Source organism: Scophthalmus maximus, chromosome 5 (genome assembly GCF_022379125.1).
Source record: "Scophthalmus maximus strain ysfricsl-2021 chromosome 5, ASM2237912v1, whole genome shotgun sequence".
Classification (NCBI taxonomy): domain Eukaryota; kingdom Metazoa; phylum Chordata; class Actinopteri; order Pleuronectiformes; family Scophthalmidae; genus Scophthalmus; species Scophthalmus maximus.
Genome location: NC_061519.1, coordinates 17,242,501 through 17,259,006, shown reverse-complemented (window position 1 = coordinate 17,259,006; position 16,506 = coordinate 17,242,501). Strand labels below are relative to the sequence as shown.

Here is a 16,506-nt window from a genome sequence, read left to right as displayed (position 1 = left end):
CTTTTAAATAACCCATGATAATTTGTCTTCTTTCAGAAACTTAATTTTTGCCCAAATACTTACGTTCAAGGACCTGTGGGAACCCTCAGAAAGAATATCTTCAAAGTATCATATTAAAGGGGAATCACTGTATTTTTCAACCTGGGCCCTGTGTTTAATTATGAGCGAGTGTAAATGAATAGTACTTGCAAAAACTTTTGGAATCGCCTCAGTCTGCAGCTGCAACACGGCGACTTCTCGTGGACGTGTGTAGTGTTGGCAGGGTCTGAATAAAAAAATCATAGTCTTTTTTTTTTTTTGGCAAAGATTACATTGTAGCCACTGATCTACTGGACTGATTACAGCTTGGTAGGTAGCATTCATTTAAACATCCACATTTATTAACAAAGGACCCCGGTTGAAAACTACCAGAGTTCCCCTTTGATGATCTCTTTCCATCCACAGTACAACAAACCTCTGCATTATGATTTGTTGCTTTTTGTCCTGGGGTGTTGCTCCTTTTTTATTTCTATGAGCCTCAAATATTTATTTTAAAAGTGTTGTTTTTTGTTTTTCCTACAACATATGTGCCATTGAAGTAATGACATTTCTTTCAATAACTTGTTTATAAAATGAAGTCACAAAAGACCAAGCAGAATCTCCCTTGGTTTTGGTGGTTATATTTCAACATCAGCATATTTTCTTGGCAGCATATAAAAAAAGAAAGGAAAAGAAACAATGACTACAGCTAAATACCAGTCTCTCCAAGCCATCTCTGTACAGTATAGGTCCGACTGATGAGACCACCCTTCGTTCGTTCCTTTCTGTATCAAAAGTTGAAATCCAAAAACAATCTACTAGTCTCTAATAGAAACTTGAATAAAAATGTGTAGATCAACCCAGATCCTCCCAGACCTACACAAGTGTGTCACTGATGTCGGACACGTTTTCTCGGGTTGTAGTTTGCGAACCGTTTTCTTCCAAATAATTATAATTGTTCAAACAATGGCCGGGTGAGAGACCAAATTTGAGTCAAAATAAACAACAATGAGCCTTCCTTACCCGTCCCCAGGTTAAGGAAATAACAAGAAGCACTAGAAAATAAACTCTGACATTTAACGTCCTTTCTGGGAGGTAAAGTCTTTTTGTACAAGTCCCTGGTGCCTCATTGTCAATTTGCGTTCCATTTTTTTAGTCATTTTTTTTTATAATTGAACATGATCTATATCATATATATTCCATCCTGATGCGCCTCAGTGATCATAACAAACTGCAGCCTGCATCGGAACAGATTATATCACATTTTTGAAAAAAATGCTGCAACACTTTACTGGCCAGTGGTAGAGCACTACAAAGTGATTAGGCTATCAGTAGAGATGTCAGTATTCAGACTAGAAGAGTGGCAGGGAAAGAAAGTAGTCCATCCACTAAGAGTTGTCTTCGCAAAAAAAAACCCGAGGCCTAATTCCTGGAGAACAGAATGTTATGGGATCAAGGCCAATATCATCGTCCCAGATCATTGGAGAAAGGGTGAGGTCTACCAGAGAGATACAGAAAAGCAAAAAGTGAGTGTATCTGGGTAAAGGCTAGTTCCTCTCCTGCACAAATACAGTCTCCTGTGGACAAAGCCCCGCCTCCTGCAGCGTGATGTCATAGTCCAAGTGGGCAAGCTTCCTTCTGGGAAAGTTGGTGACGAGTTCGAAGCGTTCATTAGGGTAGCCCTTGGACTGGACGTGTCTTACCAAGGCCTTGAAAAAAAGAGCAATAAACCAGAAGTCAGACATTTTGAGTAAAAAAATCATTACTCATGTGATAATATTCACTGCTGCCTGGATATAACAAGGAAACAATCAGGTTTATTTTAGTTTAAGCAGAACACTAGATATGGAGCTGGAACCAGCAATCGTTATCATAGCTTAGCATAACATAAAGACTGGAAACAGGATGAACAGCTAGCCTGGTTCTATAAACTGAAGTGTAAACACTTTAGTTCACTTTTTCGTTGGGAGTTATAGATGGACTATTTCTTGGCCAGAACCAGTTACTTCCTGCAGTCGGGCAAACGGTGCAGGCCAAGAAAAAGTCCATCTGACGAGAGTGGCATCATCTAATCTGACAATCTGGAACTAAGCAAAGAAGGTGTGTTTTCCCAAAATGTTGAGATATTCGTAAATGGTTGTTGGGTCGTGTTCTCACCAAAAGTTTTGCTTTCGAAGACAAGGAAATTTGCTCTCTCTGTCCATCTGGGTAACGGAGCATCAACCTGGCTTTGGGACCTAAGTGGAAAAAAAACAACGCTTGTCATAAATATCTTTCAGAAATACACATATACTTTTTTTTTTAAAAATCAAAAAATGAAACAGCATCAATTTATGATAAGTCTAATCAGCATAAGCTCCTGTGCACAAACTGACTGAAATAACATTAAAAAAAGAGAAGGAGGTTATTTCTGATTCTGAAATGGAAGTCCTGACGCGGGCTCCAGTCCTCACCGAGTGCTGCGGAATGCTTTAGCAGAGGTTGGAAGAACTCCGGGCATAAGAGGTTGACCTGTTGACACTGTAAGTTCTCATCCACTAAACAAATCATTTTGAGAGTGGTCTTTCTGGAGGCTTAAGACACTTTCCACTTAAATACAAACACGTACCGTTGTCGTCCGGACAGTCCACATCACAAGTGTTGGTGGTGTTGGTCTTTGCTGGCGCAGCATTTTCCGCTGCTGAAGAACAGTGGTTTCCCCCCGAATCCGGGCCAATCTGAGGATAACGAGGACCAGCGGCCGAGGGCTCCAGGTGGTTCTTTTTGCTCTCCTCTTTCTTATGACTGTGGTTGTTTTCTTTGTACGGAGACTTTCTGTGGGAGGAAGTTGAACTGTCAGGATGTAAACGTTGCTGTGCCACGGTGGCCGAAGGGACCGGGGTGTGCTTGCTGGTTGAACTTTTCTCTTCGTGAGGTGCTAATGTTTCACTGTCTGAGCCATCAACAGAGATGGGACCCTCGCTGTCAGAGAAAGGTTCCGCATCGGATTCTTCATCTGATCTAGGGGAATCGGGAACTTCGGGGACATTTGAGGACTCGTAGTGGGTCTCCTGTAGGGAGGCTCGGATTGCGGCCTCCAGCTGACTGTCTTCACTGGCGTCAATCAGACTCTCCTGGAAACAAAAAGAGTGTACAGCTGTAGATAACAAGCTTGGTAAAACAACACACCCACGGTAAAACATAAATAACTAGTCCAGGATGTGTGAAACTGAAAAAAATCTAATATTACAATTGACTATGGGTGCTTTCAGATAAGACGAATGCAGATTTAGAGAAATACTCACTAGAAATGAGGAATAAATAACTAAGTACATAAAACATATCCTCATAATTCCACAGTGGTATTATTCAGTTCACAAAAATGTAATCATCTACATGTAATGCACCCTTGAGCGCGGGCGAAGAGGCAAAACTAAATCTGAATGATAAACATTATGATGACCTAAGTCTCAGATGATGGCTCTACAACTGATTATCAGTTGTGAGTTGCCACAGAAGAAGAAACTAAGAAGAAGAATCTCTTTAGGAAAGAAATAGAATTAGAGGTGACACATTGGATGAGAGACCCACAGAGCGAGCTCGTTTGGCAGGGGGTGCGGGGCAGGATGGCCCGTCAAGCTGCCCGTGCTCTGCCAGGAAGCTGGTCGCTTGCTCCAAGAACGATGCCACATCCAGTTCGTTCCACTCCACCATCTTTTGACCTGGAAAATGTTATCAACAGCACAGGTCATTAACATAATTTATTGAGAGAACATTATTAAAAAGCAGCAAAAGCGGGAGATGGATATTACTGTTTTGAATGCTTCAAAAGTCAAGGACAACAAAAACATGATAAAAAAACAAAAACTTTCCAAGATATCTTTTGGGGCTAGAGTGGCAATCTGAAGCTTAAATTGGTCCGAAAACTATTGCGTATGTGACACCATGAAGACGTCACATAACAAGACAGGAACGAATAGCTCAGAAGGCATTTTTCTTGACTTCCAAAAACTACATAGGTCAAATGCATTCCCACGACCACAATGCACATGAACTCTCCTCTCACCTGTACGTGGGTCGAGGATGGAAATGTAGGGAAACTTGTTCAGCTTATAAAACTGGATGTATCTTTGTCCCTCTTCACTATCATGATAAACCTGCAATGAAAAAATTCCGTAAGAAAAATCAATAAAGATGCACAGTTAAAACATGGAGAGGGTGAAACACATCTTCACTTCAACGACTGACCAACTCTGTCACCTCGCCCTGCAGGACGTGGGATATATTATATCTGGGTTATGTACCTTTTTCTAATATTTCATTAACCTTTGCTTTAAGGGGCTGAATGAAAGTTTTTGCTATTGCTACATAGTCAAATGTTAGAATTATAAGCCGTTTACATCTCAATCTAGCAAAACTGCTGGAAAATAAAATTTTAAAAAAGCACATTCAGAGAAAAATTGCATATATTACCTTTAACTCTCTATGTATGTCGGGACAATTTAATCTTAAAAACACTGGAGCAACTTACCCCTCACAAAGACCTCAGTGCAATGTTTGCAGCAACATATCAACATCAGATCACACGCGACCCAGAGATTTGAAACCGCATACCTGCCAGAAAATGAAGTGTTCTCTGATGATGGTCCGCACTGCGTCGTTACTCCAAACATCCCTGTTCAGGCACTGGCAGGCGAAGTCCTGAACGTTTTGAATGTTGATCATTAGCCACTTGTTCTCTAGCTGCCCACAATCTTTTGCCTATGAACATGAAGGACAAAATAAAGATTCAGAAAAACACAGGGAATCAAAGTTTGATTACTCCTACAGGTCAATCTGGACTGATTAACCCTGAAAGACTCACTATAGACAGACTTGAAAAAGCTCACTAGCATAGCAACACACTAACACTCCATATAACCCATAATGCAACACTCTATACCAAAAAATACCAAAGTTACTATTCATGAACTGTCTCCATTCAATAAGAATATCCGTCTAGCCCTGACATTTAAGGGACTTTCTTTTAAACCTAAGTTTAGTGGTGACGGATATTGGTCAAAGTGACGAAGAACTTTAATCCGTGACAAAAGCTGATTCAAAAAAACACCTTGAATGTTCACTGTGAGTGAGTGAGTGAGTGAGCGAGTGAAGCTGTTTTCAGACATGCACTGAAGTCAAGACATTTTGTGGAACCTTTCCTGGGGGGCTGTATGTGAGAACCCAAATGTCCGCAAATGTTGCCTTGCCCTTTCCCGCTGTAACCTACCCTCTCACCATCTGAAATTTCACTGAAAGTTCACACGAGCTGAATAAAGACGTGCGGTGAAAAGTGTCCGGTTATTGACTCCTCACCGTCTCAAAGCTGCCTTTGTGCATGAGCTCAATGGGAGGACGGAAAAGGTCTGCCAGGGTGCTCAATTTCTTATCCACTGTGGCACCGTTACGAAGCTCCTGTTCCTGACGGACTAGGAGGAGAAAAACAATCATAATCATCAACAGAGGTAAAGGCACAGTCATAAAAAAAAGGGTTCAGATAGAGAGAAAATTAACAGATTTGGTCAATTGGCTGTTGCTTACTGTTATTATGGAGCATTAATTTATACCATGTTCACCACCAACCAGATTCTTTAACCTTTCAAAGCAGACACTTTGTCCTAGTAGTAGTGGCGCTACTTCAGCTGTGTTTTGGTCTGTGCTGTACTCAGTCTTCAGACAAACATGAAAAATTATACATGGTTTGAGATGGGTTTTCAGTATGTCATATACTGACTCTGACTTTTTGGTTGTAAAAGTTGACTTTGTAACTGTGATTGAAAGAGGTAAGGGAATAGTAAACTTTTTGGAGGAGTACGTTGCTTTTGGGCTTATGTGGGGACAAGAAAAACTAAATATAGAAAATGGGCGTCAGGTAAAGGTAAAGTTTGGAAGACTTCAATATTTCTTACTTGTTTCTGTTTGGAAGTCTCGGAAACCATCGAATATTGATCGAGCGGGTCTTCTTCTCTTTGGCACTGCATGTGTGATAGACGAGATCAAAAGTTACACTCAAGCAGATGATTGAAAAAGCATAGCCAGTCAAAAGAGCAATTTAGTTTCAGATATATTTACATGAGGTAGAATAGGAAAACAAAACAAAAAAAGGAGTACAATACCTCCAAACAGCGGCTCTGGTTCCACCAATATGTCCTGTTTTTGCGGAATGGGTGCTCGTACTTCACTGAGACATAAAGAAACACATACGAATCTAAGAGAAATAATCTACAGTAAAACATTTCCCCCCAACTCTGATTGAGAAACTTTAGGTGTATCTTTAAAGATACTAAAACTTGACGGATTAAAAAAGGGTATATGAAGACCGTGTTTGACTTTTTTCTGACCCAAGTTTGTGAAGAAACGTATGAGCTTACTCTGAAGGTGGAGCTCTGCTGCTTGAAGCAGCTGAACTGGAGCTGGTGCTGGGCTCCTCTGCGATCCCTACCGGTCCTCCATCCAGAAACATGGTCACTGCCATCTCCAGGTTGTTGTTGCATGCTTCCAACATATGCCTCCCTACACTCTCAGTGGCTCCTAGAAAGAGTTTTGGACAAAGACATACTGATATTTAGAAACACACACAGGCAAAACTGCACAGCTAAATGTGTAAACACTCACACGAGCCATGTAGTTCCATGTAATTGATACTCAGGTGTCAAAGTTTAAATGTGCAAAACAATACAACCAATGGTATAATTCTACTCCTTTATCAAGGTATCAATGTGACCTGAAAATATAAATTGTGAAATGTTCTGGAAAATTGGTTGAGAAATTGATCATGGATAAACTAACTTGAGCATTTCAATGAATTACCTAATTGACAACCACAGGTCTTAATCACATCACAGCACAATTCACATTAAAATACAATGTTGCCATAAAGTAAACCTGTGCAATGATTTAAAACATTGCTCAAAATAATCAAACACACTGTAGGTTTTAAAACAAATGGATACAGGTCAGTATAAATGGTTTGGAAAAAAATCTCAGCCGGCTGATCAACATCTATCATTGTATAGCCAAACCCTACGATATAAAACTAACCATTCCATGACATATTGCCCGATATTTGTTTTCAATGTTTTTTAAAGAAAAATACTTCATTCGAATTTGCTTATTAACGAATCACGACCAAGATATAAATTGTTCGTAACATTTAAGTGTTGAAAACGGAACTCCCTTCTCTGAGGGGCAAACTATGTATGTTAGATCTCATGGCCACAAGTGACACAATAAATTAAATGCATAAACGAACTTTTTTTTCGAGCTGGCATTCTACATACAAAACATCAGCGACAGAAGAGTTTGATGTTTGTGTATCAATCCATACAGCCGTTATCTATAGCACTCTTGTTTGTGCATGAATTACCATACTAATCTATAAATGTTATTACCTGTTTAATACAACTCATGTGTACATACTGCCATACAAATATAATGAACTAATAAATGATGTTGTATCGTTAAAACTATTTTTAAATAGTTAAAATTATTCCTAAGTGATATACGCATGAATTAATTGATATTCATAATCCAATAACAATCGTTATAATTATAATCCCATGTATCATGTGCAACATTTGTCACCTTAAAACACTGCAATAACATCATATTTATAACACCCTGTACAATATTCATATTATTTATCATGCTTGTTTTTTTCTTTCCACCCTCGGTACCTCGACTTGTGCTTATTTGTATTTTATTGAAGAGTTTTATCTTTTACTTATCTATACCTTTGCTTAAAAAATACATATTTTTATTACATTGCTGTTGTTTTTTACATCATATTTTGCATATTTCCTTTAAAACAGGCTCAACTTGACTCGAGGGTGACACAGTGGCAATCCCGTTGTTCTTGCACAATCGCAATACAGTTGTTGAATCTTGAATTTGAATAATGGGAGGAGACGTTATTTTGAAGTGAGGATCTTTGCTCTACCACGGGTGCGAGCACACTAGTCACCGCAACACAACTGTAACGACAGACAAACAACTGCCTGGAAGTCCGAACAGGGAGAAGAAACCCCGCATCCATATTTAAAAAGGAGTGTGGTGTGCTCCAGGAAATAGAAGACAGCCAGGCAAAGTACAGGCTACACGATGAGATCAAAACATGCAAAAACACCTGGATGGTCCTTCAGTGTCTTCAGACCATAACTGACCACAATGCACATACAAGTGTGTTAATAATGCACACTAACTTTCAGTGCTTTTACAGAGTAGCTGTAGCGCCGTGGCTACAATGTGCTCTCTCAGCACTGCGCATGTCCGTTTCACTTTCCGAGTCGAGCGGCAGCCCCCGACCGGAGTCTCCGGTTTTTCACCGATAAATAACTTTAAACTGAAAAAAACAACAAAAAACTGTTCGTCCTGTCGAAGCGCGCACACACACACACACGAACACACGAACACACACTCGCACACACACCGCAGAGGACGTCTGAGAGAGAGGAGAGAGAGAGAGACGGAGAATGAGCTCGCCCGACCACAGTCCGAGAGAGAGGGCTGACTGAGACAACACGGAGCCCGGCTGGCGATGAAGAAGGAGAATGTTCACAGCCGACGTCCATTCCTCGTTGTCACACGGACAGGCAGCGCAAGGAAAGAGCATAAAAACCTGCTCCGGGCGAGCGAGGTGGACCCTTTAGTGACCATCGCAGGGGAAATAAGACATTTCGAAGTGGCTGTGGAGGATCATTTTCAACGCCGGTGGTTTTCCGACCCCCTTTCCGAGTCTTTGACTTGAGTTTAGCAGACGACTGCCTCTGCTTCCCCCCTCCGTGGAGCACTGACAGCGCAGGGGCCACACACACATTGAACGTGCGTTTTCTCCCCTGTGCTCTGATTTGGTGGTTGTCGGGACACGGGAGCTCTTCCTGCTCCGCGACCCACACGAGCTGGACGGATCACACGCGAGACGAAACGCTGTTTTTACCTGTTATCGCTGTGAATTGTTGTATTAACCCATTCATCCCCGGAGCTGAGGCGTCTCCGAGCGCCGCCATCTTACCGCCACAAACAACAACATAAATGTGGCGCATGCGCTACGCCGTCCTTTTCCCCTTGCCTGGCGCGGCGCGAGCCCCCTATGCGTCATCATCGGAGGATTGCGGTGCGTTGTGGGTAATGGAGTTCAGGACACCCCTGGGCAAATTACACGTTTTTGTTATTTTGTGAGTGAAAAGAAGTAAATACAACCCGGGCAGCAAATGATATTTGATATTCTTGAATTATATATTGTATACTGTTATTCTGTTATTTTTGGTTTGTTGATTTAAAAGTTTTTAACTTCATGAAATAAAGGGTGTGATTTCACTCAAAGGCCAATTTTAATGGATGTTTGCTGCAGGGATTTTTATTTACTTTCCTGTAAAAGAAGTATTGGAACGATTGAGGTTAAATATAAAGTCTACTTTTAGAATTTTTGTAATTCAGATTCAGAAATTCAGACAGGAAAACCTTTTTTCATTTGTGTCTTTGTTTTACCAGAATGAAAGTATGATGTGCAAATGTCATGTTGAATCTTGTTGTAAGTGAATTCTTACATGAGTCAGTTACTAATCACGTTAGGTAAATTTTACATCCACAAATCTACATGGACTGGCACTTTAATTAAAACGTGAATAACATGAACTAAAATATATTTTTTTTTAAATTAGATTTACTTTTAAATATAAATTAACTTCTGATAAATGGAATAAATATTTATTCTTTTTTCATACTTTTCCCCTTTGTTGTAAATTAAGAACATTAGGGAATAAGGTACAAATTACCCTAAGATTGACTACTCCATTGCTAAATTGCTTTGTATCAGTCATGACAAATATAATAGCATAGACTTAAGTAGTGTAATTTTTATTGTTATTTGCATATTACATTCAGTTAGATAACAGCATCAACCAAGTCCAAAACCTGAAGACTCAGTTCTAACAACATAGAGCTAATAGCAATTGGAATAAACTGCTCATTCAATGACCAGAAAAGTTCAAGTTATCTTAATTACGGTATCTCACACTGATATGTTGTGCTGCCTGGCGTAAATAGGAAAAAAAGGAAAATCACTGCAAAAAGAAGGTGATGATGGCACTGAATTTCTACTTGTCATGTCTAAATTATACTTACAAATACACAAAGGGACAGTTCCAATCCCACTGTCCAATTATAAAGTAATTGAAGTTAAACCTAAATATGAACTCAAATTACATTCACATCAGTGATGATCAGTAATTCGTAATGTCCATCAGTTTTGCTCATAGTCTGATATGGGCTAATAAATGTTACAACAGTTGAGGGATGGTCAAGTTCAATAACCAAGAACAGTTGAGGGATGGTCATGTTCAATAACCATGAACAGTTGCATTGAAAAAGTTTGTAATCACAGTTTCTATTTCTTTAAAAATCATAAAACCGTCTATCGACATCTATGATACAAACCAAGATATTATTTTCTGACTTACAAAGGGAGATTGAGTATTATCTCGGCCCCTTAAAACCAGCAAGTAATGAATTGGACAATCCTCTGTATCTTATGCAGAAAGCACTTAGTTTAGCACTCCCCATGGAAATTTGCAGAAATCTGAGGCTTCTGTACCATATTGACAAGTGACATTTGAGCCCTGAGGTGGGAATTTTGTTTAATATAAAAGATCCTTTTTAATTTTAAAGGGCAAGAGAATCAATCAAGTGCACTTAAGCATTTTATATACAAGAGACTTGAAGAACAAGTCATTCACCATTGGTTGAAAATAGCGATACAGCCAATAAATATACATCAGCATTTCTTTTTAAGCAACGCCAAGGGTCAGATGAGAATAATACTGTCAATGTAGTGACTTCAGTTAATCTCAAAATGTGTTTAAGGGTTTTCTGCAAACAGCAGATTTAATTTATCTTACATTAGTGAACATCACACGTGAGTCCAGTTTTGCGTTTTGTCAGTTTTTTGGGGATAAAAAAAATTGGCACCCGGTAGAGCACATACCTCCGCCATTGTAAAAACTGCCCCATCTCAATGTTCAAGAAAGCGGTTAAATAAAATGATACTCCTCTTTAACCGCAACTGCATCAAAATTTAATGGGTTCTTCCCTGGCCCATGACCAATCCCTCTGCCAAGTTTGGTTCAGTACTTTTTGTAGCACTGATTACAAAACTATCTTATGAACATATAAAATAAATTTACATTCTCATGAGCTTTATTTTACTGCACAGGTCACTGTTGTTGATCAGAAATTTGGCTTACAACTTGTCTGGAAGGAATACACATGAAAATGAGCCCATGACACCAGTTTATTAAAATGATCCATCAGTTTCTGCTGATATGAGTTTCCTTATAAGAGACGGATGTATGTATGTGCCACTAAATTGCATTTAAGTGCACAGTCTCTGTGTGGCCTGATAGGCTTAATTTTAAACGTTTCTGTGACATGTTTGGTATCTGGAGAAGTTCTGAAGCATTTTAATTCAACATTAAGGGACAATAAGTAGAATTCTTAAGATTAAAAAATGTAAATTATATTTTTGTCATGGACTTTCCCTTTAATGGTGATTTTTAACTGTTTTACTGACTGTGTAGAATCTGAGAACAGTCTCATCCCGTTCAACCAGAAGGAATTAACCCACAAAGTCTTTCAACTACTGAGAATGCCACCGTTTTCCTATCATGTTAGAAGTGCAACTTTAACAATATGATGAATGAGACAGATTTCTTATCATGCTAATGGGCACTGTGTAGTTGAGGTGATGATGTTTCCATATGGTGTCCTTGATGCGAAACAAAAAAGAAAAATAAGTGCAGAGGAGAGATGGGGGATGGGGGGATGGAATTCAGGTACCATCACAGTTCATTTCCAGCTTAATAAATAAATAAGCTTCCATACAATAGCATAGATCAAGGTGTGAATGAGTGCATACCTTCATGCATGTATGTAGCGTGAGCCATGGGTGAGTTTATTGTTGGAATGCATATTTGTGTATATGGATTGATTATATGATTCAGTGAGTGTTTTAAAATGAAGGTTTTTTTTCTATAGGCGGGGGAGTGAGGGGGGGTGGGGGTGAGGGATAACACTGTGAAGTTGGCAGGTGAGGTTTATACTGCAGTTTAGAAGCGGATGAAGGTTGCGTCAATCTGGCGTACGCTGGGAAGCGCCAGCATGATCTTTCGCCGGTACTGTGGGTCCTTCTGTAGCGGGTTTCTTTCGAGATAGACCGTCTCCAGGGACTTGGCGTTCTTCAGCTCATCAAGATCTGACCAGTTATCTATTTGATTATCGTTCATCTGGGGGGAGATTAAAAGACGAAAAAGACACAATTAACATTGTCTTGCATGGCTACTCACTTTTGCAACAAATGGAAGCTGTGGAGAGCAGTGAAATATTCAATTGATGTTCAATCATCAAAAGGTACACTTCATAAGACTTTACTAAAGAATTCATTGATTCATCAGTTACCAGATCAAATTAAAAATGAATCAATCATTAAAAAATTTTAGTTTATCAGTGTATTTTGATTGACTGTTATTTTGTTAGTGGTGTAAGCGGCCTTGAAACTTTGAAATTGAATTATGAATAATTAGATCCCCTTGAAAAACTGTGCTATCAAATACACTAGTTCTTCAACTAATCAGGTTTCGTTTCACTTTTCCATTTAATTTATCTTTCTATTCAGATTTTTTCAGCCACGTTATACATGTTGTAGCAGAATAAGCACAGGTATATTTAACTGACATGGCTTATTGAGACTTTGAATTAACAGATCATGTACATATCACTGTTTTTCCTGTTATGTCACAACTATTGCAACAACGTTATAATAAAATAGTTTATCATAATAGAAAGTAAAACATTTTGTTTCAACTTCGCAAAGGATCCATACCCAGAACTCCTGCAGTTCTGTCAGATGGCTGATGTTTTCAATTTTCTTTACTCGATTGGCTGCAATGTCCAGGGTTGTAAGCTTTTTCTGTGAGGGAGAACAAACAATTTTTGAACGTACAGAATAAACTTGGTCGTACATGTTTGCACATTTAGCAAAAAGCATGATGGACATCCAGTCCTTTCAGAGATGAGCTATTGAATTTCTATAACTCACATTGTTCTCCAAGCCCTCGATGACCTCAACGCCATTGTGGCTCATATAGAGCTCTCTCAGGCTTAGAAGATTCTGCAAACCCTCAATTTTAGTAATCCGATTACTCTGAAAATAAATGGACACAACATTACAAAGCAATGTGTCACAAAACATTATGAAGATTATTTCTTGCAACCACTTCTTAGTGCTGAAGAAGATTTGAGTTACCTGAATACTTAAAACAGTCAGGTTGTGTAAACCATCCAAATTCTGAAACTTAGTTATTTTATTGGTTCCAAGAAACAAACTTTGCAAAGATGCCAGTGTATCCAGGTTTTCTATGACCTGTGGACACAAAGGAACATGGTAAAGTTGTGTCTTTTTGACATCATAACGTCAAAGCTTCATGTAAAGACTAACAAGACAGGGACAAAAAGGTTTAATCAAACATCTCACCCGAATGCGATTGGAGCCCAGCTCCAGCATCTCCAGGCCTGTGAAGTGCTCCAGGTTTGCGATGCTGCCAATTTTGTTGTGAAGTAGAAAAAGCTTCTTCAGCCGAGTCAACTGCTCCAAACCCTCCACCTTTCTCAAAACGTTGAAGGACACATCAAGCTGCCTGTTGATCAGACAAACAAATTTCCATGTCATTTGACATGTCACTGTCCTAATATCACTGTATATCTACATTAAAAACCTTATGCATCTGTCATATGTGGGGATGACAAAGAGGGTTTTTTCCCAGACTTACTCCAACTCTGTGAGGTTGTGCAGGTTCTCCAGTTTGCGGATCTGATTGTCATAGAGATCTAGTTCCTGCAATGAGCTCAAACTGTCAAGGTTTTCTATCTTTTTGATGAGGTTTTGCCGTAAGGAGAGTGTCTGCATGAAGAGAAAGTAAAAGAAAGGTGACAAAAATAATGATTTCATCACAGAATCCAAACCCCTGCATGCCACGCTACTACCATTAATTCATCACTCAGTGACAGTGGCGCAACATACTGAGGTAACTTACTTTAGCCTTTTGTAGCACCTCCAATCCTTCAATCTTTCCAATGCGACAATGAACAAGATCAACGTCCTAGACAGAAAAAAAGACAGCTCTCGATGACAAACTGTCTATGCGTAATATCACTTGTTATTAGTTAATTTTGTCATGTACATACAAGTGTCCATCCATCGCACACATTGACTTTAAGGACAACAAAATACAGTAATGGTGGGGAAACATTTGGCCAAAAAAAGTTTTTTATTTAAAAATAAAACAATTTGACAATGTTTTGTGTTGTATCCACCACCAAGCTCTACAAATAAAAACTACCACAAAGAGTTAATTTTCTTAAATACAGCTGAAGTGTTTGATTAACGTCCCAACAAAAGGAGTCATTAGAGATGAATAGCAATAAAAGGTAATAAAAGAATGAATGTGGGGACAGTAAGTGCAGTAGTGTTTTTAGATGCTGTTCTAACCTCTTCGTCGGGGTCCAGTGTTATGGTGTCCATGTCAACAGGAGACTCTTCTTTACCTTTAATGGGAGGAGGATTAGATCAGATACAATAATGAGGCCATTACATCAAGGTAAGGTATGAATAAATAAGTCACAGAACTAAAAAAGCTTTCTGAAAGCAGTTTTCAAAATGAAAGCAGCTGACAGGCTGATTGGGTGGATGGGTCTCTTTCCACGTGGCTGTGCAGGAGATGTGTGGATTTACTTGTGGCAGCGGGCTGAGTGGGATCCACGTCGCCATTGATACTCTTCCTCCTGGTCTCATCATCGCCAGACTCCTCGGACTCACCCCTCCGGTCCACTACAGTCAGCACACGAAGAGAATAGAAGCTTTAATTTGACCACCAGGTGCAGATCTGTCGTCTGGTTCCCGTGTCTGTTAAATCATGTTTCTGCTTCATGAAACGTGCGACAATTGTGAGAACACGCGTGCCCCCGTCGCGATAACAGCACCCAGTTCATGGATCCGTCGGTGTTAACTGCTGTTGGATGCGATCCTAGCTGTTATTCAGCTTTAGAGACAGCGTGCAGCCTAAGATTAGCTCACTTGCACTCACACGCAGGCTGGTTAGCAGCGAGCTACAATTGGAACATGTCATATGGACGGACAGGCCACGTTAAACATAAACTACAGTCTCACGCCACCAGACGTCAAGACGCGGCCAGAGAAATGCAGCTTGATAAAACATGAGACAAAACAGGGGTGCGTTGACTTGATAGCGTTTACTAGCGAGTCTTGTTGTTAGCCTGTTAGCTCGCCAGCTAGCCAAGGATGGAGGTCTGCTTAGTAACAAGCAAAGCCAGTCGCCGAATGTGTTCATATGAAAGCCAGACACGTTTTGTACAGACGAATGCCGCTTCGCCCACAGGATGCGATAATGTTGTGGCTGCATTATTAGATATTTACCCACCTTCCATTTCTTGAAGCTCTCCAACAGACAGGGAAGCCATGTTTCCTGTAAACACTCCTGACAACCGCTCAGCCAATCCGGTAGAGGCTCATTCTGAGACCACACACCAGGGGGCGCTGTGCCGCACTGACTCACAGGCGCCACTAAAACCTGACAAGGTTCATTTGCTGTGTATAATAAGTTGGGCTCCACCATATAACCAAAGGCAGTGGGAAATGAGATGTAATAATAATAATAATAATAATTAGTTTAGAGACCAGATTTATGTGACACATATAGTTACATCGCAGACATGGATTGATGGATTACACAGGCTCAGGAAGCCCTGGGGAGGAAAAAACCTGACATAAGAATAAATAATTGTACAATATTATATACACTATATATTACATATTATATTCATTACAAACGTTTTAAAAGTGCATTACATATAATGTGTTATATACATACTACATACCCTACAATATTATATATTGTTAAGTACATTACATTATGTGACACATGCCCCACGATTGTTGGAGGTGAGGACGGTAAAGGGTTTGTTTTCGGGAGAAAGTTAAAATGGTAGTGGTAGGATAAAGGGTAGGCAGGGGGAAGGGGGGAGTGTGGAGTGAGTAAGGTAAGAAGGGGGAAAGGGGTCTCAGAAGGATGTTTTTTTAGCCAACTAACTGTTTCCTATTTCTTCCCCCTCTTCTTCTGACTCTCTTTTTTTCTCAGTCAATATAGGCTTTGGGGTCAGACCACCTTTTTTTGGGTCATTCTTTTGGTGAGCTTGTCTTTCTTGTGGAGCTCATCTGTGAGCTGGCTCTCTATTTGCTTCTGTTCACTATTCAAGAGTTTAGTATTTAGTATTTTATTGGTCCAGACCTTGGTATAACACAAACACCTGGGTCCCAGCTAATTTCCCATTGCAGGTTCGGACAGCATAGCATGACTTTGTTTATAAGAATGAGAGTCGGGAAAAAAAGGTCCTGTAAACATG

General features: G+C 39.8%; 2 protein-coding genes across 2 annotated transcripts; both read right to left on the bottom strand.

Annotated features, from left to right (window-relative positions):
* Positions 1 to 639: 639 nt before the first annotated feature.
* On the bottom strand, positions 640 to 9,110 carry ubxn7 (UBX domain protein 7). Its single transcript, XM_035633446.2, has 11 exons — positions 8,972 to 9,110; positions 6,408 to 6,567; positions 6,153 to 6,217; positions 5,946 to 6,011; positions 5,353 to 5,465; positions 4,612 to 4,758; positions 4,064 to 4,154; positions 3,589 to 3,719; positions 2,627 to 3,131; positions 2,176 to 2,255; positions 640 to 1,727 (listed from the first exon to the last, which is right to left on the bottom strand). The coding sequence occupies exons 1-11, from the start codon at positions 9,075 to 9,077 to the stop codon at positions 1,566 to 1,568; spliced, it is 1,626 nt and encodes a 541-aa protein (XP_035489339.2). The 5' UTR covers positions 9,078 to 9,110; the 3' UTR covers positions 640 to 1,565.
* A 762-nt stretch (positions 9,111 to 9,872) lies between these two features.
* ppp1r7 (protein phosphatase 1, regulatory (inhibitor) subunit 7) lies at positions 9,873 to 15,640 on the bottom strand. The gene is made up of 10 exons (XM_035633447.2): positions 15,525 to 15,640; positions 14,819 to 14,914; positions 14,576 to 14,631; positions 14,121 to 14,186; positions 13,857 to 13,987; positions 13,562 to 13,724; positions 13,334 to 13,450; positions 13,127 to 13,231; positions 12,911 to 12,997; positions 9,873 to 12,314 (listed from the first exon to the last, which is right to left on the bottom strand). The coding sequence occupies exons 1-10, from the start codon at positions 15,562 to 15,564 to the stop codon at positions 12,138 to 12,140; spliced, it is 1,038 nt and encodes a 345-aa protein (XP_035489340.2). The 5' UTR covers positions 15,565 to 15,640; the 3' UTR covers positions 9,873 to 12,137.
* Between the last annotated feature and the right edge of the window lie 866 nt (positions 15,641 to 16,506).